Source organism: Centroberyx gerrardi, chromosome 1 (assembly GCF_048128805.1).
Source record: "Centroberyx gerrardi isolate f3 chromosome 1, fCenGer3.hap1.cur.20231027, whole genome shotgun sequence".
NCBI classification, from domain to species: Eukaryota; Metazoa; Chordata; class Actinopteri; order Beryciformes; family Berycidae; genus Centroberyx; species Centroberyx gerrardi.
The window spans coordinates 38,515,691-38,541,229 of record NC_135997.1 but is presented as its reverse complement, the minus strand read 5'-3'; the positions used below and the strand labels follow the sequence as shown (position 1 = coordinate 38,541,229).

Genomic DNA, 25,539 nt, shown 5'->3' with positions numbered 1-25,539 from the left:
GGGTGAAGAGGACAGAGGGTGAAGAAGACAGGGTGAAGAGGACAGAGGGTGAAGAAGACAGAAGGTGAAGAAGACAGAAGATGAAGAAGACAGAAGATGAAGAAGACAGGGTGAAGAAGACAGATGGTGAAGAAGACAGAAGGTGAAGAAGACAGAAGATGAAGAAGACAGGGTGAAGAAGACAGACGGTGAAGAAGACAGAAGGTACAGAAGACAGAGGATGAAGAAGACAGGGTGAAGAAGACAGAGGATGAAGAAGACAGGGTGAAGAAGACAGAAGGTGAAGAAGACAGATGAAGAAGACAGGGTGAAGAAGACAGGGTGAAGAAGACAGACGGTGAAGAAGACAGAAGGTGAAGAAGACAGAAGGTACAGAAGACAGAGGGTGAAGAAGACAGGGTGAAGAAGACAGACGGTGAAGAAGACAGAAGGTGAAGAAGACAGGGTGAAGAAGACAGAAGGTACAGAAGACAGAGGGTGAAGAAGACAGAAGATGAAGAAGACAGGGTGAAGAAGACAGAGGGTGAAGAAGACAGAAGATGAAGAAGACAGGGTGAAGAAGACAGAGGGTGAAGAAGACAGAAGATGAAGAAGACAGGGTGAAGAAGACAGAGGGTGAAGAAGACAGAAGATGAAGAAGACAGGGTGAAGAAGACAGGAGGTACAGAAGACAGAGGGTGAAGAAGACAGGGTGAAGAAGACAGAGGATGAAGAAGACAGGGTGAAGAAGACAGAAGGTACAGAAGACAGAGGGTGAAGAAGACAGAAGATGAAGAAGACAGGGTGAAGAAGACAGAGACTGAAGACAGAAGATGAAGAAGACAGGGTGAAGAAGACAGGAGGTGAAGAAGACAGGGTGAAGAAGACAGAGGATGAAGAAGACAGAAGATGAAGAAGACTGAAGGTGAAGAAGACAGAAGGTGAAGAAGACAGAGGGTGAAGAAGCGAGCTTTGTGCCGGAAGGTTGTCACTCCAAAATAATATTGACAAATTAAAACTACGAAAATGTTTCTCGTGGATGAAAATAATTTACAGTCGAGTGTGAAGAGCATTCAGTAACACATTGACGCTGTTTGATTTAAAGGAAGTGTCCATACAGATGTTCTCATAAATGTTGCAATAGTGTGGAAAGAATAGGACTGATGCTCTGGAGTAAAAAAAATAAATATATATATATATATTATAAAAAATAAGATATATATATATATATAGAGACAAGTTGTAAAGATCGGACATGCAGTCTATTAGTTATGGCTAATTTTGTGTTGGCCCGTGACTTCTGTCAAGTTTATCATTTCATTGCGACCACATTGTTGAAGTTAATCACTATGGCCAAACTTTCTATTAGAAAATAGAGAATGTTTCTGTCGGTATAAGACTTTGGAAAGGACAAGCCTGGATTTGAACCCACAACCTTCCACATGAGAGATTGATGCTTCACCTACAGGTTTTGTTGAGGAGAAACTAACTAAAGGGAGAAGTAGTGTGATACTGCAGCCTATGATTGACAGATTGGCAGTGCTAATCACTTTATAAAACATTGTAGTGCTATCCATTCATGAATAAATCAATACTAAATCACATGGGCCAGAAAACTGCTGCTGCACTGCTCTCTATGGGTTGAAACTTCTGGCCACACCTCAATCAGTGATGCCAATCAGGTATTTAGCCATTGACAGATGATGTCAAACACCTGCTTTGTGATTTAGCGTTGATTTACTTTTCATGAAACAAAATGATCACAGTTGATCAGGGACTTGAACTCACAACCTTGTGGTCCAAAGACCTGAGAGCTGAACCACTCTGCCAACTTCCACTTTGGTGTGTGTCACAGTGGGGAAACAAAACAAAGGGACAAGTGGTTGGTTGTAGGTGCTAGTCCAACCCATATTGAAAGCCTCAGAAAGAATATTATAACTGTATTAGTGCCCCACATTAATCAATTTACACATGGCTTTACAGACATCATCTTGACAGTCCACACATCATTTGTATTTAGTTTGATGAAGATTGATCAAACTATCTTGAACATATCACAACACACATTGTCAATTCATCAAACTATTTGCAGCTGGGTTAGACATTGCTATTTACTGTACGCTCAGTTTTCAAGATATCATTACAATTTGTAATGTCTGTTTACTAATCAAGGTATGATGATTTCAAAAATTATGTTTTTTTCCTGTAACGTACAGTTTAAGAGGACAACACTGTGGGATCAGTCAGTTTTTGCTATAAACAGAGGGGGGCGACATCAGAATCGGGGGTAGGTACCAGTGTACGAAAGATTTATCTAATTTCAGCCAACATCTCAGCTCTCTAGGACATACGGCTGATATGGCTGAAGTTTTGACTTTAATATCTCTGAAGATTTGGTTATTATGCAATAACCCACGCCCACTTTCATCAATCATAACCAAATTTCATGGATCGACTTGGACATGATCCTAGAACGTGTACAAAATTTCATAAAAATCCATGAAGTCAATTATGAGATATAAATGTTTTGCATTTGTAGCAGCCACTAGTGGTAGAGCTCAAAATGCTTTTGTGGGTGAGCTCATGAAACACTCCTCAAGATGTGTTTCAAATTTTGGCTTGATTAGATGAATGGTCAATGAGGTACGGACAATTTAGTATATATAATATAGCGATTGCGTGGTTCAAACACTCATGGCAGTTTAGACCAATTTCAGCTGTATTTCGTAGGTCAGACACACAACGGCTTGCACCTAGAGAATGCATCAGTTTACCAGTTAAGGAGATACAAATTAATGCCATTTTTGGCGCCCTCTATGAGATGATATGGAATGATGATGCAGACATGCTTGATCATCTCTGCTGAACATGTATAACAAGTTTTGTATTGACCTGAAAAACAGTCAGTGAGTTATGGCTGGTTTTGTGTTAGGCCACGCCCCTTGTAAAGTTCATTGGTTGCCATATTGTTTAACTGATTTTGTTGAAAAATGGTTACAAAGTGTATCTCAATGCCCTTTGACTGTATACCAAGTTTGGTAGTGATGGGTCCAAAATTGTAAAAGCCTTAGGGAAAAAACAGTTTTTCACATTATTCAAAATGGCGGAAAATTGTCATGCTAGCTTTAGATGGTCCCAAGGCAGATTTATGAAGCTAGGACAGCTGGATCATGTTACTAAGTTGGGTGTCAATCGTAATTACATTCTGTGAAATACAGCCTTTTGGCTGAATCTGTCTTTCATGCTCATGCATCACAAATCAACAGCAGAGGAAGATGAGGTTGTGTAAAATTAAATAGCTTTATTTGAACCACACATATTGCCAAATTACACATTCAAGGTGGCCGGTTTGAAATGTTTGTATACAACTGGAAGACACAACATGAGGAACAACTGGAGTTTCATTCCAAAATGAGATATCTACCATTTGACAAAAGTAACACCTACCTTTACAACATGGCTGCTGTCAGGACAGTAAAGTTACATGCTATCTGAATCTTTCTGCTTACAGTAATGCTGTATTCTGCAGGTAGAATCATCTATGCTTTGGAAATACTGTCTGAGGAATTTCAGGTAGCAATGTTTTTCCCAAAATGTAAATAGTGTAGTGTTTTAGAACAGAATCCTGTAACTATGGTTTCAAAACACAATGAAACTTGGTGATGGACACCTGACTTAATGTAACTTTCTGACCCACGATGGTTTGATTCTTGTCTTACCTCCATTCAGCTGAAGGAGTCTGTCTTGTTTGGGTAAAGCTGGCTCGTTTTGGCTTTCTACAAATAAAATGTGTTTCTGTTTTTATTATAATGTTGTAGTCTACTGGTTCAAACTAAATGATTTAGGATTATTTTAAAGATGTTTACACGTTTCCTTGCATCTGGCTCTGAGAGTCTTGTGTGTGTATTTGGTGATAGAAGTACTGACAGGCCTGCAGAGAACAAATACCCAGAATGCTTAGAGATGCAGTGATACAAGTGTAGGAATGGAAGAGCATCCCCATGTCTTTGTGATGTTAACACTTTGTGGACATTTTATTTATTTTTGTAGAAAATTTTGAAGTTTTGTGAATTCTTTGGAGTGTTTCTTTTTCTTTTCTAAAGTATTCCTTCCACCATTTCTAACATGAACATGTAATGTGTACAGAATGTGAATATAAATGTTTTAGGAGTCCATTTGGGCCCAGTCATAAGAGTTCATAAAGTTTTTGTCATCCTGAAGTGTGCGGCTCTAAACAGACGAACATCAAGACACACCTCAGAAAATACATTTCTGTGATTGACAGCTTGGCTAAAATATTTGAGCTCCCTCCCTCAATCTGGCAGCTCAGTCAGGAAACCTTAATTTATTCATTCGAATGACACCAGTTTCACTATCTGGCACTTATCTGACTTGCTGTAAATAGAAGTACGAGTCATCCTGCTCTGCTGCATGCGGACCCATGTTGTGTTCTGGCCTGGACTAGCAGGAGAACCCATAATAAACCCCACATTACTTGAATTTTTCACTGATTGCAAAATATATTTTCAATAATGACCGAGAAGGTCATGTAGTTACATAGGAACAATGATGCCAGACTGCTTCAAGGGAAACCCAGTGGATCATAAATACACAGTGAAATTTCAGTGAGGAAACAAAAACCTCTGCATCACTTTAGTCTCTGTTCCTACAAGGCCTGCAGGAGCCAGACCGGGACACGTAATACTTCTAATGGTTTGTATTAGCTTACTCATGTGCCAGATGGGCGGGGTTTGGCAAACTATTAGACAACTATTTGAAAGTCAATGTCATATCTGACCTGTGACTGACATCTGGATTGATCTGGATTGTCCTGATCTGTAAATCCCAGCTATCCGTTACTCCAAGTAGGAGGCTGTTGACCTGTAAGACCAACATGTACTGATCTCTCTCTGTGGTCTTAAGGTAAGACCAACATGTAATGATCTCTCTCTGGGGGAGATTCTATTTTCTGCCTTGTAGTAAAGACTCTAATTTCCATCCATTAATGACAACCCTTTAAAGGAAAGTAGAGCACTTGTGTTTATGATTGGCTGAGGGGACCGTGGGTGTGTGTGTGTGTGTGTGTGTGTGTGTGTGTGTGTGTGTGTTGGGGAGGGGGCATCTCAGTCCCTGCTTGCTTTATTGGCCTGAAGAGAGAATAGCTATACTTGGACAGTTTTGACCTTTCACACAAATCTTTTTTCTAATAAGATGTTTTTCTTTTTTTATTAGGGCTTTCTTGAAATGGAGCTGAGTTGTGTAATTACATCCTCTGGCGATGAATTGGACTGGTACTGCTAACAAAGCAACTTGGGCCAAGCGCTGTTCTGCAAAGCAGTGTTTCCTTCTAGCTGCAAGGCTGCAAGAAATTCCTGTTTGGTTCCGCCTTACGGCCGTCTATAAGGGTCAACAAAATGTTCTTTGTTTGAAGGATTGCATGAGGAGCTTTTCAGTTTGTCATGAAAGCAGGAGATGTGAGCCTCTCAGAGGGTAAAGGTACTGCTATCATATCGGCATTGCTATCATAGTCAAGTTCTGAAGACCTCTGAAATGGATCACTGCCCTGACTGGTATCTGCTTTTAATATGTAAATTAAGGTAATAATATAACAAGTACTGTATCCTGTTTGTGCACAGCCAACTCTTCATCTGCCAAACTTGGTAGAGTTTAACAGTCAGTGCAGTGAAGAGTCGGGAAGAGCTCATATAGTAATCTGACCAAGCACATCAGGTTGGGTTAAATGATCTTTAAGGTAAAGGTAAAATAGTGCTGTGTTTTAATTTATATTGGATTTGTCATTGTTTTGTTCTGGAGCTTCAGTGAGGAAAACATTAATGGAAATACATGTTGATTTACAGTTGTATGCCCATTTTATGCAATTGTCATAATGTAATGAATGTTGGGACTATTTGTTATCCTTGATCAATTTGAGATGCATGTATGGTTAACATTTGTTTTAAAACTTGTGAAATCCTATGACACTGGACCAAAAGGCACATGACAAGATATAAAAACACATATAAAGCAAGAAAGGTGCACAATGTGAATTAATCTGAATAGAGAAACAAACTGTAGAAATTTCAGCTGCAGAGCAACATTTCCTCCCGTCTGGTGCACTACATCAGACTAGACAAATACTGTACATGGACTTTAACCTAAGACCTTGACTGTAGGTCTTAGTCTGCATTTATAAAACTTCACAGAGTAAATGGCTGCATGTCCACCGGACACCGCTCTGTACAGTGCCGGTGTTTTTTCATTATGTTCAATGGAGAGGTCGTGCTGTTGCGTGTTCCCAACAGCGCTGAGAGCTCAGAGCGCTATTAAACATTTCAACCTTTAGCATAGCAGTGCCACGCTTGTTTAAAAGTTGCAAAGCAACAGTAGGAGCCATGACCATCACTCCTCACATGCATCAGCAGGCTCCTAAAAAAGAGGCTCCTAGTGGACTTTGGCCTAAGAATGCTGCTCTAGAATCATCAGTCAGGTCATGTGACCACATCAACTTTGCTGTTACTCAAAAAGACACCGCTGATTGTAGAGCAGGCTGTCAGACCGCAGGCGCTGGCTCTTTGGCAGTAAAACACTTGGCAGAAGAAATGGCTACATGTGAAGTCGTGGAGACCTCATGGCTTTGGTAAATGGAGGACCTGCTGTACTCATAACCCATATGTAATAATAACATAAAAACCACTATAAAATTCCTGCAGTAGTACAAAACTTTGTGAAGAACACGTCTCAAAATGCCAGGCGGTTGGTTAGAATATGGAGGGCAACAATATCTGGTCCGTTTATAAAATATATTCTGTCATCAAGCAGTTCTTCAGCTTTCATCACTTCACCACTCTGAGGGCCAGGAAGGAGAAAGTGACGTCATATTTTATGGCTCCTGTGGCTTTCAGTGTCTTCAACTGAACTGAATTAATTTTTAACATTCTCTGGCCTCATCGTTTTGTTTTGTTTTTTTCTTTCTTCTATATATCAGACATCAGTATGAACACATAGACTCAGTCAAAGTCCCAAACGTCCATTCGTTACCTTGTCTACACCTTCGTTCCCATAAACCACCACTCCCTTCTCCCACCCCCATCTCCTCCCTTCCTCGTCTCCTTTAAAAAGTTCCAGGAAGTGAATCTAGAGTTGTGGCAGTGGAGAGGTGGCATCATTGTCCCCCTGGGCCAATCACATATCTTCATAGAGCAGCATTCCATTGAAGATGGTGAGGGGCTCCACAGAATGGGCCAGTTTTCCCATCACCAGGTCGATGCAGACGGTGTCCCGAGCCTGGAGAGGCAGGATGATGTTGAAGACGGCGAGGGATCCGGGTGTGACCTTGGCCTCGGCGACCGGCTTGTTCTCCAGGCCCTCGGGCTGGTAGCCTCCTGAGTCCACACGGGCCATGCCGTAGTTGGATTTAGACAGAACCGCCTCGATCTTCTCGTTCTTGTGGCCCGTTAAGATGGCGCTGAAGAAGTAGCGCCCATCTACAGGTGCAGTGAAAACACCTGAGGATCACAGATTTAAGTTAGGACTTGGATCAGTGATACACTAGGCAATTTTTGGGTAATGAAGATAGGCAAAATTGGTGAACGAGAAGTTCCTATGGGATGTTGAGGCAAATCATTCTATTCGCCTTATTCACAAAGCTGTCATATTTGATTTACTTCATACTTAGGCTGGAAAACTGCAGAAGACTGCAAAGCAGATGTAAACAATGGTAGACTCAAGCTGCCCTTTGATATATACTAGTGCAGTGCCCGTTCAAAACGTGCCTGTCCGGAACGGGCTGATTGCTGCTTGCAGCTTTCTCGAGAACCGCTCATGCCCGTAGTGCAGCTGTCTCGAGAACCGCGCGTGCCCGTACCACTTGAGCCCCGCTGCTGCACAGAGCGCTGTCCGCTTGTTTATTCAAAGTTTAGTAATATTGAACGTGTCGTGTGTCCAAATTGCACCAAATCCGACACTGCACGTCCTTGGGTCCCCAGTCCCCAGACTTCACCAGTGAGACTAAACTGCGCTTGAACCGTAGAAGCAGTTTTCGGCCTTCCATTGGTTGATTCTGCTGCCCCGCTGTGATGTGATGGTGTTTATATCAAACAGACCCCGCTGCACCCGGAAAGTGTGAAGTCGATCGGACGAACGGTTCTCGAGATATGCGACGGACACACACACACACACACACACACACTCACTCACTCACTCACAGACAGAGATTCCTCGCTTTATAGTTAGATACCATAATTGTTCTTCATCATCATTGATGGATGAGTAGAGCTGGAGGCCAAATTAGCCAAGAAGGTCCAAATCAAACGCTACAGGAACTGGATTGAAGGAAACATCCATGATGTAGATCCGTAACATTAGCTCATGTTTGCCTTACCTGTCCTTGGGTCATAGAAGTCTCCTTCATTGACAAAGATCTTGTCAAAGATGATGGTTCCAGCTCTCTCCATGGGGATGGTGAGAGCTGCAGAGAACGACAACTTGGGTACATGAGCATCAGCACCGGGCAGACCTGACAACACAAACAGACACATGGCTTTGGTTTTAGGCCCACATACACAAAGCATCTGATAGGACTGCACATTTATGATTACTGATCAGAATCAGATAAATGCATTATAATAGTCTTGGCAGCATTGGTGCAGAGACATATTGAACACTTTGGAGATTTCCTACATTTGGCACAAGGAGAATGGGATCTCGCACAGGGCAAAAGGGACAGTGCAGGACATCCTGATAGTTGACTATACATAACTATTTATATATATTTAGTACATGGCTTTGTTGAATACTCAATTCTGATTGGCCATTCTGAGGTCTGTTATTTTTGAATAATAGGCCGCTGTTTCACATCTAATCATATCACTCTGTAGTCAAGAAGTCTGCTCCACGTTGTTGATTTCTAATCAAATTAAGTGGCGCCACCTATGTTGCTTCTTGGTTACTGCAGACAAACATGGACAATTTTTATTTATTCAAAGAGAAACAAACTTTAGATTGCTGGTTACAGGCTGAACGACAATCTGACTGGATTTGTTTATGTTCTGCTACAATGTAGCCATGGATGCTAACTACAGACGTTTCTATGGTTACAATTCTGCTACAGTGTAGCCATAGATGCTAGCTACAGATGTTTCTATGGTTACAGTTCTGATAAGATAAGATAAGATAAGATAAGATAGCACTTTATTAATCCCCTTGGAGAAATTCAGTGTACAGTCTAGCCATAGATGCTAGCTACAGATGTTTCTATGGTTACAGTTAACATACGATTAAAAGTGCCTAATATTTTGTACTCTCGTTTTGTAACATCTTCCTTCCATGACTCATGTGGATTAAGCAAATACAATCAATATTTTATCAATATCTTACGCCACCAGGTGGAACATGTCAGACTTTGTCCCTTGCAAATTTAATTATCTTGCTGGCAAGACAACTTTTTCCCACGGCGCAGCCGAGGGCATCACGAGGAAAATTCAGGTCGGTCAGTCAGTCAGACAATCATACAGTCAGTCAGTCAGTCAGTCAGTCAGACAGTCAGTCAGTCAGACAGTCAGTCAGTCAGGTAACGCTTAGTGAGATGATGCACTTCGTCAGATGGCCTCTAGAGGGCGTTATTGACTGTGAGATGCAGTGTTTCCATACAGAGGCACACAATCAAAAGTTGGTCTGTATAGAAATGGATCTAAATCGATCTCTGATGGCCTGATGTGACATCACATCATGTCTGTAATGTGGAGATGTACAGACAGCAGACCAGCAGAACTCTATCCACAGAGTCTCCCGGCGTGAAATTTAACATTCCACAGTCAGTAACAGGATTTGCAGACAGTAACTCGTCTTCGCTGCCATACAGACTTTAACGGTAGGTGACGTTACCTTGTGGTATTTAAGTAACATCAGTGGAATTAGGTAATTGAACGTGTCGCAGTGCTTCAGTGCAGAGAATTGAACACACGCCGTGGGTCTGTACAGGATCTGTGCTTGTTTATATTCTGCTGCTTTTCTTTGGTACAAATTACCAAAAGTCATTAAAGAAATTGATGGAGTGGATAGATTTAAAACTGTGGTAAAAAGATGGTGCAGTAGTAATGGTGCAGGATAATCTATTTTGGTCAATGTTGTTTTGTATTGTGGTTGGAACCACACATTTAGCGTTCTTGTTGGTTGTAAATTTTATTTTTTTTATTTTATTTTATTGTTTCATGAAATGGAACTTAATGTATAGTTTTCTAGAATGTGTTGGACTGTATGTATCTGGTATTATATGATTGCATCCTATAATTCCATTTACCCCTTTCCATCAAGCACCACAATGAAAATAAGCTTACCAACTTTATTGTGTTATCCTTGACAATTTCTGAAAACTGGTTTTCCCATGCCCTGGCTTCTTTTAATTCTCTAATAAATCAAATCAAATCAAAATAAGGGATCATAGCTTCCAACTGCTCAGTTTAGATCTGAGTTAACAGACAGTTTAGGTAGTTTAGACAACAGGTCTAGATAACAGGTCTAGATAACAGGTTTAGATAACAGGTCTAGATAACAGGTCTAGATAACAGATAACAGGTTTAGTTAACAGGTCTAGATAACAGGTTTAGATAACAGGTCTAGATAACAGGTTTAGTTAACAGGTCTAGATAACAGGTTTAGTTAACAGGTTTAGTTAACAGGTCTAGATAACAGGTTTAGTTAACAGGTCTAGATAACAGGTCTAGATAACAGGTTTAGATAACAGATACGTACCTCGTTCACCTTTGGGACCTACAAGAAAGCAGAAGAGCTGTTAATAAACATGAATAAGTCAACAGACTGTTTCTGAGCCGTATCTCTGTTACGGTAAATGTAGGAAAGTGGTAAATTTACCACTTACAGGAGCAGCTATTATTCATGCATTCATTCATCTGCTACTTTCCAATCATTTAATTCCCTCATTCCCTCCCTTCTTCCCCCTGACCTTTAATCCTTCTCTCCCTCCCTCCATGTCATTCATCAATCTGTTCATTCCTCTAATATCTCTAATATCTTCTATACCTGGTGGTCCTCGGGGTCCGTACTCTCCCTGCCTTCCTGGAGCTCCAGGGGGGCCCTTGGGTCCTGGCAGCCCATTGAAGCCTCTCTCTCCTGGGGGTCCTGGAGGTCCAGGCAGGCCTGTGGTGGTGAAACCAATCAGTCATGAACACTGATACAACTACTAATACTACAACTACTAACTACTAATACTACAACTACTAACTACTAACTACTAACTACTAATACTAACTACTAATACTACAACTATCTAACTACTAATACTACAACTACTAACTACTAATACTACAACTACTAACTACTAATTCTACAACTACTAACTAACTTCTACTGTGGAGGAAGATGCTTTACTGTCCATCTATACATCAAAGTGCAATCTTATCTCATCTCATCTCATCTCATCTTACCTTATCTTATCTTATCTTATCTTATATCTTATGATATCTTATCTTATATCTTGTCGTATCTTATATCTCATCTCATCTCATCTCATCTTATCTCTTATCTACAGAGATTTCATTCAGATTTCATTACATTACTCATAAGTCTGTTATAGATCCATACAGACTGTGGATCTGGATCCTGGTGATGCTGCCAGTCTCTCTTTATGTATGTTAACATTACAAAGTAACCAATTCTGAATATTGTACTGTCAACAGTCGAGATGCTAAACATGTGAAAGTCAGCATTGCTAACAACATGACATGCAAATACAAAATACATGTCAACTTCTCTGTGTGTCTACAGTCCAACAGTAACAGCAAAGACTTGAAGCTGACGACACAGTTCACATGTGGGAGACTCACAGGACTTAATACAGTGAGACATTGGTCATTTACATGAAACCAGTGATTAAAATACAGAGAGTGGACGGTTGAGACAGACTGAAGCAAACTGCAGAATACAAAGACAAGGAACCAGGAACAAGCAGAACAGGAAAACATCAGGGCGTTACCACAAACTCATACTACTTTTAACACATAGAGCACCATGACAAGTAGAGATACAGTATGACAGTGTGTGTGTGTGTGTGTGTGTGTGTGTGTGTGTCTGCGTGTGTGTCGATTGGGGTGGGGGTGGGGGGGGGCTTTACTCTCTAATGTCACCTTGATATTTAACACAAATAGACCATATTTGTTTTAATTGTAGATTTGAATGTTTTTATTCTAAATATTTTATGTCTGAGTCTTCGGTGTTTATTGTAGCTGCTCTGTGTGTTGATACTTGGGTGTTAATGTGCTAATTGAGACACACACTGCACTATATCTCAAAGCCAGAAGGGTCTAAGTGGCGTAGCAAGTGGGGTGAAAATTTATTTTGTGGATTTTGTACATCAAATTAATTTCTGATATTATAATTTTTTTAATTATTTACATAACAGCGGGGCCAGCCCTATAAATGCGAATGTCTGTCACTCACTGACTGACTGACTGAGTGATGAAGTTACACAATTGGTTGGCCGTGGTACGTGGCACATCATAGGATCACAGAGTCAGAAATTTAAGTTTGGTTTTCTCCACCATCTTGTTTCTCCGCTGAGATCGGGAGCCCGTTTCTCCCACACAGTAAGCAGGCTGACCAATATCATGCATTTAAGCTGAAGCTAACTGAAGCTGAAGTAGAATCTATACAATTATATCATATCGCCGTTCATTACGATGCATATGCGCGAGCTCAGTCCACCTGACAGCCCTCTGTTCTGTCGGTGGAGAGAAAGACACAGACAAGCATGGAGGTTTCGGCGCGCCGAGGGCTTACTGCCGACGCTTCCCAGAGTTTCCTGGGGCCACGGTTCCGGCCGGTGCCGATAGCTGGGCGCCGATTTGTTCCCGGTGATCCAGCCAAGATTTCAGCGGGGGTCCCGACACCGATGCATTACCGGGTGTCCGGCGAATGCCGTTTTCGGCACCAATGGGTACCAGAGCGACTGGGGCTTGGATCGGGAGGATCAATGCGGGCCATGGGCGCGGTGGAGAGAACAGCGGCAGAGAGAGGAGACGGGACGCGCTGGAACGGAGATCAGTATGGATGTATGGACTATTATTCTGTATATTAACAGTCTACAGCGGAGTTAGTTACACCATTGGTCAGCCATGGCACGTGGCACACCCATACACGGTCCAGCCATATAGGCCTACTAGGTTTTGACCTAGTCTTGTTTTTGAGTCACCAGCCTCTTGGTTTCACCTGACAGCGAGGAGTTTTTCTGAGAGAGTGTAACGGACGGAGGTTCATGCTAAAGTGCCTTGCTCATAGACACTTCCATAGGAAAGACACATGGAGTCACAGGGGATTGAACCAGGGATCTTCCAGTTACAGGACAATCTCTGTAACCACTAGACCAACTAGCTGAGCCCCAAATTTATTCATTTATTCTTTTTTTCTAATGTGGTTATCTGGTGAAGTTACTTAAAGCCAATTTATCCCCTTCTGACTCGTCTCATGGTTTGGTTTGTAACGTGACACAGGAGTTTAGTAGAGCTACAGATCAAACCTCTGTTCAGCAGCACAGAACCTACAAAACACAACAGGAGGATAACCATCATCAACACACTTACATTTTATATTTTAAGCATTTGGCTGACACTCTGAACCAGAGTGACTCACAGCGAGTTCTACAGTAGAATAAGTTTCAATTCCTAATCTTCAACATTGCAGTAAGGATTATAAAGGACAAAGCTACAGTACCCAGATATAGATATAATATATAATAAAATATTCCTGGAATGTAAGATAGAGAAGTGCTAGGGGACAAAATAAGAGAAAAATTAAAAAAAAAGATTTTTAAACTTCAGTCAAGACCATAGAGCAGACAACGAAGATATAGGAGAATATGGGAAAATAGTTTGTCACAACATTTTGAGACTGTGGTAACATTGTGTGTAAATCACTGGTCAATCAGTGCTGGCCAAAAATATTTTTCTTCTTGTTGGGGAAATGGTTTCTATTAGAAGCTGTCAGATTTCCTAATAGGAAACATGTTCCAAGACTGCAGTCGTAAATAAAATGTACAAATTCTGTCATGGAAATTGCCGGAGGCTTTGGAGAAAATCCAATAAACCGATTAGTGACGGGTAAGAAAAATATTTCCCAGAAAAATGTAGTGATGTTGGCACTGGCTTTTACATTATGACAGTTTAATGTTCCCATATTGTAAATGAATAGTAACCATTAATTAATAAAGTTTTTGTGTTGGGTTATGAATCCAAACATATTAATACAATATGCACAGTGAATAGTCTCCAAATTATTTCTATATACTATATTCCACATTCAAAATAAGCTAGCTAACAATTTCCACATCAAATTTAGGGTTAATTTTAGGGTTAGTGTTTAGAATAGAATAGAATAGAATAGAATAGAAGAGAGCAGCTCACCGGTCAGGTCCTGCTCGGAGAGGCCCTGCAGGTCTTTCAGGATGTGGTTGACGGAGGAGTTGAGGCTCTTCATCCTGCTGTGGACGTCGTCCTGATTATTCTGGATGAAGTCGATGATTCCTCCATGATGGATCACTGTGTTGTTCAGACCCGAAACACAAGTCCACAGGCCAGACACATGACTGTTCAGTCCTGAAACAGTAACAGACACATGACTGTTCAGTCCTGAAACAGTTAAAGACACGTGGCTGTTCAGCCCTGAAACAGTTAAAGACATGTGACTGTTCAGCCCTGAAACAGTACAGACACATGGCTGTTCAGCCCTGAAACAGTACAGACACGTAGCTGTTCAGCCCTGAAACAATACAGACACGTGGCTGTTCAGCCCTGAAACAGTACAGACACGTGGCTGTTCAGCCCTGAAACAGTAGAGACACGTGACTGTTCAGCCCTGAAACAGTACAGACACGTGGCTGTTCAGCCCTGAAACAGTAGAGACACGTGACTGTTCAGCCCTGAAACGATACAGACACGTGGCTGTTCAGCCCTGAAACTGTACAGACACATGGCTGTTCAGCCCTGAAACAGTACAGACACATGGCTGTTCAGCCCTGAAACAGTAACAGACAGATTTACAGTAACAGTAACAGACAGATTTATCTGGGAGAATCTGAATGCTTGTCAGTAACGTCGGGGTGCTCGGGCTTGACGGTACTGACTCGGGCTTCAAGTGCTGACTCCGCCCACCCGGGCCAGTTTCGGCATTCGCCGGTGACAATTACAAGTGCACCCAATCATTGCGGGTGCAAAACAAAATGTCTGAAGCTGACACTTTTGCAGTCTTATGTTCTGATAAAACTGTTGCTTCATCAAGAAGAACAGCAGTAAAGTCTGACGCAGGTCCATCTGTTAAAAACGTAAGCCATGTTAGAGTGCTGGATTCTGTATTTTGCATATTGTATGTCAGAAACTTTTATTCTGATTACATACTGTGGAGCATATAAACACTGCAAGCACTCCTAGAAGGTTAAAGGAATAGTTCAGCCAAAAATGAAAATTTGGTCATTACCCAGTCAGTGGAAACACTGGAGAAGTTTGTATATCCACATAACACAGTGAGTCACATCAGCCTTCTCCAAAAGAACTAAAGTGGGCGGGTCTTTAGAGTTCCAAAAATAAAAAAAATGAAATTCCTCCAAACAGCTCTGCAACATAATCCAAGTGAAGCCAAATGATTGCACTGTGGATCCAAAAGTCCAATATTTACGTCATTATCTCCTAGTTTTTCCTCGTTGTCCTTGTTCTGCAAGCAGACGCTGCCTTCAAATGCTGACGGAAATATTGTAATTACAGTAGAGTGCACTTGAACGATCCAATAAAGTGGTAAATACAAACGGGAAAGTCAAATTTTACATGATACCGAAGATGCAAAGATGTCACATTCCCACTCTATGTTTATCTTTACGGTGTCACGACTTTTAGCCAATAAATTTATTAGAAGAACCAGGACCCGGCCACTCTTTTCTTTTCTCGCTGTGTGTTATGTGGATGTACAAACTCATTAGGGTGAGTAGATTATTGCCAAATTGAAATTTTTGGCTGAACCATTCCTTTAAAACAACTGGGAGTTATTTGAGTCTATTACTGTAAAGTACATTCCAGTTAAAGATGTATTCTTCCACAGCGTAGAGGGTAGAGAAGCAGGGAGGGTTGCTGGGTTGAATCCCCTGATTTGCTGGAAAAATCTATGAAGGGAATGTGAATGACACTCTCCCCTCCCTCAGCTGCCGCCAAAGTGCCCATGACTAAGGCACATCATGCTCCGACCGGTGGAAGTCTGGTTGTAGAGGTCAGAGGCCAATATGAATGTGTGTAACTGTATGAATGTGACACAGGCTGGTGCTGAAAAAGTTCTCAGCAAAGCCTTTGCTTAATAATTCAGATTTATTTCTATACAACTCAGTCAACAGGTTGACTGAGGTTCTTTACAGAGCAACAAGGGACAATAAATAGATAAACATACAGGGAAAACACCTTCATGGTAAATAGTCTTGGCCTCCTACCTTCCTTGATCTTGTGGAGGGAGTCGGACACGCCGTCCAGCCTCCCGCAGATGCCTTCCAGCTTGGACAGCCTCTTCTCCAGCCCATCGCCGGACCGCTTACAGTCTCCCATCTCCACCACCAGCGTGCTCTCGAACCGCCGGACGTCCCGGTCCATCCCGTCCAAACGGTCGCGGCTCTCTTCGACATGCTCGGTCACTTCTTGCTGGATCTTGTCGAGCTCGGAGATGATCTTATCCTTGGTGTTCCCTGTCAGGTGAAGGTTTTAATCAGTAAAGAGGAACTGTGTGTTTGATACCAAGTGTGGGGACGGCTGCAGTGGCCATATCCATACACCAATGGAAATGTTTTTGTATTTTTTATGACATTTTCCATTTTTTCACAAATGAGGCACTAAGTTGCCACTCATTATCTTGTATATAAAATGATTAAATCTCTAATTAAAATATAGCATTGTTTAATCTCATTCAATTTCACATGTAAATTAAAATGTTACAGATCTTTGTACAAAAGAGGGGAAAATAGTGTGATGCAAATAAATAAAGCACAATAAGAAAAATAACAAATTATACAGTAAATGTAATGCTGGTAAAAGTGTGAATTAGTGAGTAATGACCTTGGTTGATATTTTTAATATTTGGTTATAACAGGGCTTTAGATACATCTTTGAACTGTAGGATGCAGGGTTTAAAAGAAAAATGTTTGTGACTTGTAATTCTGTGCTGCTTTGGTTTTTTGAATAAAAACAGATGATCAAAAGGGGAAATCTCGACTTGACTCGATCTACTTTAAAGGAATAGTTCACCCAAAAATGAAAATTCAGTCATTATCTACTCACCCCCTTGCCAAACGCTGCATGTATTACACTGTGCAGAATACATACAGAACAGAGGCTAAAGTGGACATCAAACATTACGTAATATGGGTGCTCACTTATTGAATTCTGGGGATCTCCGGGACTGTTGTATGGACTAACAAACTTTACCCGATTTTCTACTGGCATGGGGGTGAGTAGATAATGACTGAATTTTCATTTTTGGGTGAACTATTCCTTTAATTTCTGCCCACAACAAGTGTTTGTGTCCTGCACCATGAAGAGTCTGCAGGTTTTCAAATATTACAGCAACTGATTGTACTGATTGTATTTCTGATGGTATTAAAGTCCCAGCTGCCTCACCCAGGTCGTTGATGACGCTGCCGTGTTTCTGCACCGTGTGCTCCAGGCCTTTCAGCGTGTCGTTGATGGAGCTGAAGCTCAAGATGACCTCCGACAGCTCGCCCTGCAGCGACTTCAGGTGGTTGTTGTTCAGCGTTCCTCCGATCACACTGTGGCCGTCCAGGGGCTTCTCAGGGTCCAACCCAGTCCCAGCTCCACTGGTACCACCGGCTCCACCGGTACCTCCGGTACCTCCGGTACCTCCGGTACCTCCGGTACCTCCACCTATAGGCGGTTGGGTGTGGATACAAGTTGGATTATCTGCTCATAACAAAGAAATATAAGTCCATTTATAAGACTGTAAAACATATGACCAGCTATAGATAGATAGATAGATAGATAGATAGATAGATAGATAAATAGGTAGATAGATAGATCAACTGCTTGACATATCTGGGGCAATTGCTCCAAAACGTAGCAAAACGTAGCAAACAGGAAGTGACGTTTTCTGGTTGGACGATATGTTTGCGCATAACACCTCCTTGCGTTCAACCCACTACCGTTTCCTTCCGTTACTTCTTGTTTGCTACGTTTTGACTGAATTGATTGGTTGATTCAGCTAACCTGTGGGCGTGTCCAGTCTGATCTTACATTGTCCGGTGCATCTCTGCACATCGTCCCGGAGCGTTGTCACCTCCTCCTGCAGGTTGGAGCAGATCTGGGAGCAGGAGCCCCGGTCGGAGTCTGCTCTGCTCTGGATGCTGTTGATGTGGCTCTGCAGGCGGTCCAGTGCATGCTGGGAATGGTTCTTCAGCCTCCGCAGCTCATCCTCCACCCTCCCGCAGATGTCACAGTCCTGCCCCAGCGTCTCGACCTCGGTGACGATGCGGTTGAAGTGTTCGCCGTGATCTCCGGTCAGAGCCTTGATCTTACGGACGTCGTGGCTCAAGTCCACCACCTTAGTAATATTGATTTTGATATCAATGATAATATTGATTAGTAATAATAACACATAATTAACTACTTTTTCAAATCTATCTCTAATCTTTATTACTGAGTTTCTTTCAGTAAATGGAGCATCACATTAGTTCAGGCACAACACTGAAGTCTGGCATGCTATCAGCTGATTGGCTATCAGCTGTCCTATCCAAACAGCACATCAGCTGATCAGTATCAGCTGACTCTCATCACCAATCACATTCAGACAAGTCGTGGTCTTTATAATCTGACAGCTCACACTGCTGATCATTCTGCCACTGCTGCTGTTGACTCCCTCCACCTCCTCCACCTCCTCCTGCTGTACGAACCCTGAACCTGACCCTGCCTGTGCAAGCCAAGGTTTTATGTTGGTTCTTATTATTAATGATATGTCTACTTGCCTTGGGGGGTTTATGTCGCTCCCCGCAGAATCTCTCGCATACTGCTTGGATTCATTGGGGAGCCTCTAGAGCAGAGCCTTTCCACCAAATACAACTGTATAACCATTTGTGCTATTAATGATCCAAACTCCTTTGACATAAGTGTCTCTGACTGAAACCTCAATCAATTACAGTTACCAGTTTTAGAATTACTGTAAAGCTCAGTATAGCTCTATGGGTAGAGCATGGCTTTAACACTCCCAGTGTAAAGGGTTCCACTTTAAAATGTATACATTCATGTATACAAATATATACATTTACTATGAAATGCTTTGGTTAAAAGCCTCATATGGGCAAGGTCATATGGTAACTTCTTAATGTCTAGAGTGTGTTTTTTTTGTTAATATATGTTTTTATGCCTGTCATGAAAATATTCCTGCAATGATCAAATGTTTATTTCATTGAAGAAAAAGAAAAAAACAAGAGTTAAAAGATAAAATGTAAGAAATATAAAATAAATCAAGTTAAGACCGTCTGATGAGATTCTCACCTTGTCCAGCAGAGAGTCACCGGACACAGAAAGGTCTTTGAGTCTTGTGTTGAATCGGTGAATCTGGTCTTCGTTGGCAACGACTCTCCATTCCAGAGATTTCTCTGTGTTATCATCTCTCTCTCCTCCTGTTCCTGCTAATCCTCCTCCTGTGGTTCCTCCTCCTCCTCCTGTGGTTCCTCCTCTTCCTCCTGTGGTTCCTCCTCTTCCTCCTGTGGTTCCTCCTCCTCCTCCTGTGGTTCCTCCTCTTCCTCCACTCCCTCCATCTCCTCTACTGCCTCCTGCTCCTCCCCCTGTTCCCCAGTTTCCTCCTCCATCTTCTCCTCCTCCACCATCACCTCCTCCTCCACCATCACCTCCTCCTCCACCGCCACGTGCTCCGCCCCTTCCTCCTCCTGATCCTCCACACCCGCACTCCTCCACCCTCCTGATCAGGAGGGAGGTGGTGTTCTCCAGCCTCGCCAGCCTCTTGTCTTGATCGGTCACCCTATCCTTTACCAGCCCCACGTCCAGCTCCACGTCTCCGATCCGGAAGGCCTGGTCATCGAACCGGTCCAAGAACACAGTTCTCAGGTCACCCAGTTCCCTGTGGAAATAGTCTTTCAGGTCATTCTCAAGGTACGAACAGCTCTCCTCAGTCCGCTGCACGGTGTTGTTGACGCGGCGCTCCAGGTCCCTCAGCCGGGTGTCGAGCCTGTCTTCTGTCACGACCGCATCCCTACTGCCGCCCCCGATTCCACCGCGACCGCCGAAACCCCCTCCAAATCCTCCATTCTCGTTGTTACTCCCACCTCCTCCACCGAGCTCCTTGTCCAGACGGTTTTGGATGACGTCGTAGTTTTCGGAGGCTGAGCTGATCTTGCGCTCGGCGTCAGTGATGCGGTTTTTGAGGTCGTTGACGGTGTTGCAGCAGCCCTGCAAGCGGACCACCTCCCGCCGCAGCCCGTCCAGACCCTGCTGGTACCGTGCGTCCATGCCGTTCAGCTGCTTCTCCAGAGCGCGGATCCTCTCCCGGTCCTCCTGCTGCTGTCGTCGCAGGTCCTCCACACCCGCCTGGGGAACGCAGTTCGGTAAATTAGCTTTTACAGTTTTTGATTTGTATTGTAGGCTTTATTTACTGAGATCACCCCCTCCCCATTGAATCATATCCCCTATCCTATGCACTCTAATTTCTTTTCCTAGCACTTTGGTCTTACAGTTCATGATCATTTTATGGTCACAGTAATATTGTCTGGGCATTGTGTCTCTGACCTTTTGCACTTGTTACTATTGGTTGTGTGTGTGTGTGTGTGTGTGTGTGTGTGTGTTGGTGATCTAGGAATTCAAACTTATTCTACTGTTGCACTCATTGTAAGTCACTAAATAGAGGATCAGCCTAAAATAATAAAAAAAATAATAAAAAAATATATGGTCTTGGCATAAGCAAAACAATACAAAAAATGTTATTTTAAACACAAAACCATACATTCTTTTAAACACAATGTGATACATGTTCTTTATTGCATTGTTTACGTCTCTGCTTCATTAACAATCAAACCATGTAGATAACTTTTTAAACTTAGGAAAATGTTAGCATTGTGAATTCAAATGGGAGTGTATGAGAATTGGATTAGATGTGACATTAAGTTCAGCTCCTCATTAATGCCCAGTGAAGACTACAGTTATTTCCTGACCAGATAGAAGTTTTCAAGTCACCTGGTTTGTACCTTCATGTTTATAAACTTGGATTATTGGCTCATTAATGCAACAAAGTCATTAACGCTGTCAAAATAGAGTTCAGTTGATCAATACCTGACACGAGGAGCAGGAGAGAGACACCCGTCTCTCCAGCTCCCTGAGGATCTCCTCCTTTAGGGTGTTGAGCTTCCTTCCGCTGGTGTCTCCTCCAGATGGACCTCCATCCAGCTCGTTGCCTTTCCCATTCACCAGGTGGTTATTGATGCTGACCAGGGTCTTGTCATGAGCCTGGTCAAGGTGAATCATGTAAATCACTATGCCGTCCCAAACAGATATACAATATTACCATACAAGTGCTCAGTTCAATATATATATGATCATGCTATTACATTTTTGTGGAGAATAGTATATTGTATATGAACTGTCTGGGGAAATCCGTGGACCAAAACATAGATCTTTATTTGGGGCGCCAGTAGTCTAGAACACTGGTTTTCAATCCTGGTCCTTGGGACCCAGAGCCATGCTAGTTTTCATTTTAGCCATCTAATCAGGGAGCATGTTACACCTGGGATGGCAGGTGAATGCTTTAACTACCTAGTAGGATAGAAAACCAGCAGGACTCTGGGACCTAAGGACCAGGATAGAAAACGGTCTAGAGGTTAGAGAAGTTTCAAGTTCAAGTTTCAAGTGTGTTTATTTCTACAGTCCTTCATCACAGCATGTCTTAAAGGACTCACTGGACCAGCTGGGAAAACATGAGTGTGTAAAGTGAATAAGTAACGCTCTCTCCTCACTCAACAACTACTGTCAAGGTTCCCTTGAGCAAGGCAATTAAACCCCAGTTGCTTCAATGGAGCTGCTCAGTGGCCAACAGTAGAAGACTGTGGTCTCACTGGGCAGCTCACCAGTACAACCAGTAGAAGACCGTAGTCCCACTGGGCAGCTCACCAGTACAACCAGTAGAAGTTTAACCAACCACCCCAGGGATTCAAACATCTCTAACCAGTAACCTACCAATGTACACACCAGTTACTACACAGTAAAACTGCCCTCTCCAGACTCACCTGGGTGCGGTTGTCCAGCTGGTCCAACTTGGTCTGAATGCTGTGGATTGTCTCTTTAATCTCCGGTTGGGCGGCGTCGGCAGGGTTCCTCCCACCTGAAGTCATGCCGCCGCTGAAGCCCGGTTTGTTCATCTCCTCCTGAAAGCGCTCGTTCATGGTCCTCAAGGTGGACTGCAGGTCATGGAGGTTCTTGGTCAGGCTCTGGATCTTCTCCTCCAGCTGCTGCATCTTCTCATTGTCCCCTTGCCCTGCAGCCGCACAGAGAAAAGTTGAATATTAATTTCAAAGATGCAATAAAATAAGGTTTTTACAGCCACATAGCTCATGGGCTGTACCAGAGACTTGAGACTAGTGTCAGAGAAGACAAGTTCTAGTGATGTTGCTGCAATTCCTACTGGCTGCTGATAGAGGCTGATAAAGATCATAGATTATGAATGCACCTTTACTGTAATATAAGTGGAAGAGGCCCTAGTTTTTACTGCATGCTTGATTGGAATTGCTTAGAAAATTCAGAGTTTCTTCTCTTTGCAGCTGTCAGAAGGCAAAAGGAATGGTCTAGAAATCAGTTGTTTAAAGTCTCTCTGTGTAGCTTCTGGTCCAGTGCTGGCCTCTATCATTCAACGTTGTCATGACAACAACACTCTGCCCTCCGTAGAGAGCAAGCCCATCATCAGCATGGTGGACAGGTTGGACTGTTTCACAACCAACAACAATCAACCTTCTGTCATGTTTTACCCAGTTAGACCATTTTTTGTTGGATGGAGTCTTTGAGCTGTTTGGAGGATTATATACACGCTGAATTTACCAGAACACCCTACCGATTAGTAATAAAGTCTCAAATTATATTTTCTGATGTGTGTTTTTTGCCAATAATTAAGGCAAAAACAAATTTCCAGATTTGTGAAGGGACCTTGGTGTGGCAGGAGGGCCTTCAGCCTCGGCTGCTCCTGTGGTTTGAATGCAGAAATGTCTGCTGTGTGCCGGCCGGATGATTGCATCTCTACAATTAGTGTAACATTCATTGTAAAGTCTGTTGTCTTTCACTTTTCTCTTGCTTTGAACATCTACATAGAAGGGTATAAATGCCATTTTATCCAACATATGATATTTTTGTGGATCCAAAGAGCGCTGTGCCATGCAATGCCAAAAAACTTATTTTGTACTTAATTCTCTGTAACAATGCTGCAGCTGATTTGTGAGTCCTTCAGGACATGCTCTTTACAGAACGCCTACTGTATCTCAATGGGAAGGTACTGCTGCATGTTTCTGACAGCTTAGCGTGTTTTCAGCACTCCAAGTGCAATAACAATAATAATGTTAAAAATACTTTAAAACCTCTTAACACTTAAAAACATTTCAGCTTCTGCTCTGAGAGCGCTTCACTTCCAACTGAGCTGCACAGTAACAGCAGCAGCCGAGCATTACTTCCCACAAGCAACTTGTTAGTGTCGCTAGCCAAAGAAGAAGACACAGTTACACAACATTTAAAAACAACAAGTGATCCAATGTAACATGAATCCAAGGCTGCATCTGGATCCACCCACCACTGTTTCCTCCACTCTGTCCATATCTGGTTCCGCCGCCCCCCTGTCCATAGCCTGTCCCGGTGCCGCCGCCCCCCTGTCCATAGCCCATCCCAGTGCCACCGCCCCCCTGTCCTGGTTGGGGTCGAGGTCTGACTGTGGAAATCTGGGTCCCAGAGCCACCGATTGGTCCGTCGTTGCAGTCCTCTCCGCTGTAACCATGGCAACACTTCCACTCCATCTCCGTCACCATCTTGTAGGCCACCTTGTACTTCGGCCTCATGTAGGTACGATAGCTGGAGAGACACAAATAATCGATCAGTCAATCAATCAATCAAAAATCTAAGTTTATCAATACAGCAGAAAAGTTTCATCCAAAATGGGGTATCTATCATTTAAAAAAAATACTATTTAGAAAATGATGATTGGCGTGAAAGTAAAGTACACCACAAGTCACTATGAAGGTTATGTGTCAACTTAAACTGATAATCTATAACTTCTCCATTTGAATATTTATCTGTTTTTGTACTCTATCGCTGATTGATAAACCATTATTAACAGAATGAACAGTATGAACAGAGTGGTATGAATACGCTAAGTATATAAATAGAATAAACTGTAAGGGGTAGTATGAGTGTGTTAAGATAAATAACAGTGTAAATAACATAAATAACAGATAAATAACAGTATGAACAGTATAGTATGAGTGTGCTAAGATAAATAACAGTGTAAATAACAGATAAATAACAGTATGAACAGTATAGTATGAGTGTGCTAAGATAAATAACAGTGTAAATAACAGATAAATAACAGTATGAACAGTATAGTATGAGTGTGCTAAGATAAATAACAGTATAAACAGTATAAACAGTATAAACAGTTATGAACAGTGGATATGAAATGCAAGATATATAGTATAAACAGTATGGTGTATAGTATATACAGAATGAACATGTGTATAGTAAGTATGTATAGTCACTGGAGGAAGGTGTCTGGGTGTTGTTGTGTGTGGAGGGGGGGGGGGGGGGTTAGGGTCAGGGGAGGAGTAGGAGGAAATCCCTGACCTAGGCCTTTCACTCCTGCTTTTTTCCTCCCGTTTGTTTGTACCGGTGGGGTGGGGGGATGGGGAGGTATCCGGGGATGGGGGCTGTTACCGTGGTGCAGAGTTCAGTAAGGTGACAGCTGGAGGGCAAGGAGGGCAAACAGTCTGTGGCCGGGGTGTGAGGTGTCCCTGACGATGCTGCGCGCCCTCCGCAGGCACCGCTTGAGGTGGACAGTCTCGATGGCAGGGAGTGGAGTACTGATGATGCGTTGGGCAGTTTTTACCACCCTCTGCAGTGCTTTCCGGTCTGAGACAGAGCAGTTGCCATACCAAACTGTGATGCAGTTGGTAAGGATGCTCTCAATGGTGCAGCGGTAGAAGTTCACCAGGATCTGAGGAGACATGTGGATTTTCTTCAGTCTCCTCAGGAAGAAGAGACGCTGGTGTGCCATCTTGACCAGGGTTGAGGTGTTGAGGGTCCAAGAGAGGTCCTCGGAGATGTGGACACCCAGAAACTTAAAGCTGGTGACACGCTCAACCTCCGTTCCATTGATATGGTTGGGGGTGTGTGTGCAGCCTTTGGTCTTTCTGAAGTCCACAATGAGCTCCTTGGTCTTCTTGGTGTTGAGGGCCAGGTTGTTGTTGGCGCACCACGCCGCCAGGTGCTGGACCTCCTCCCTGTAGGCCGACTCATCGTTGTTGTTGATGAGGCCCAC

The 25,539-nt window shown here is 42.7% G+C and overlaps 1 protein-coding gene across 1 annotated transcript in view; it reads right to left on the bottom strand.

Annotated features, from left to right (window-relative positions):
* Positions 1-7,161: 7,161 nt before the first annotated feature.
* LOC139913153 (EMILIN-1-A) overlaps positions 7,162-25,539 on the bottom strand; it is a 51,552-nt gene continuing 33,174 nt past the window's right edge. The window contains exons 3-16 of the mRNA XM_078284611.1: positions 23,939-24,077; positions 23,839-23,878; positions 22,259-22,506; positions 21,309-21,482; positions 19,850-20,570; positions 19,518-19,750; positions 18,261-18,567; positions 17,631-17,894; positions 16,454-16,702; positions 14,391-14,582; positions 11,017-11,133; positions 10,729-10,746; positions 8,360-8,494; positions 7,162-7,484 (exon numbers count right to left, since the gene is read on the bottom strand). Coding sequence (XP_078140737.1) covers positions 7,162-7,484; positions 8,360-8,494; positions 10,729-10,746; positions 11,017-11,133; positions 14,391-14,582; positions 16,454-16,702; positions 17,631-17,894; positions 18,261-18,567; positions 19,518-19,750; positions 19,850-20,570; positions 21,309-21,482; positions 22,259-22,506; positions 23,839-23,878; positions 23,939-24,077 — 3,160 coding nt within the window. The remainder of the gene's footprint in view (positions 7,485-8,359; positions 8,495-10,728; positions 10,747-11,016; positions 11,134-14,390; positions 14,583-16,453; positions 16,703-17,630; positions 17,895-18,260; positions 18,568-19,517; positions 19,751-19,849; positions 20,571-21,308; positions 21,483-22,258; positions 22,507-23,838; positions 23,879-23,938; positions 24,078-25,539) is intronic.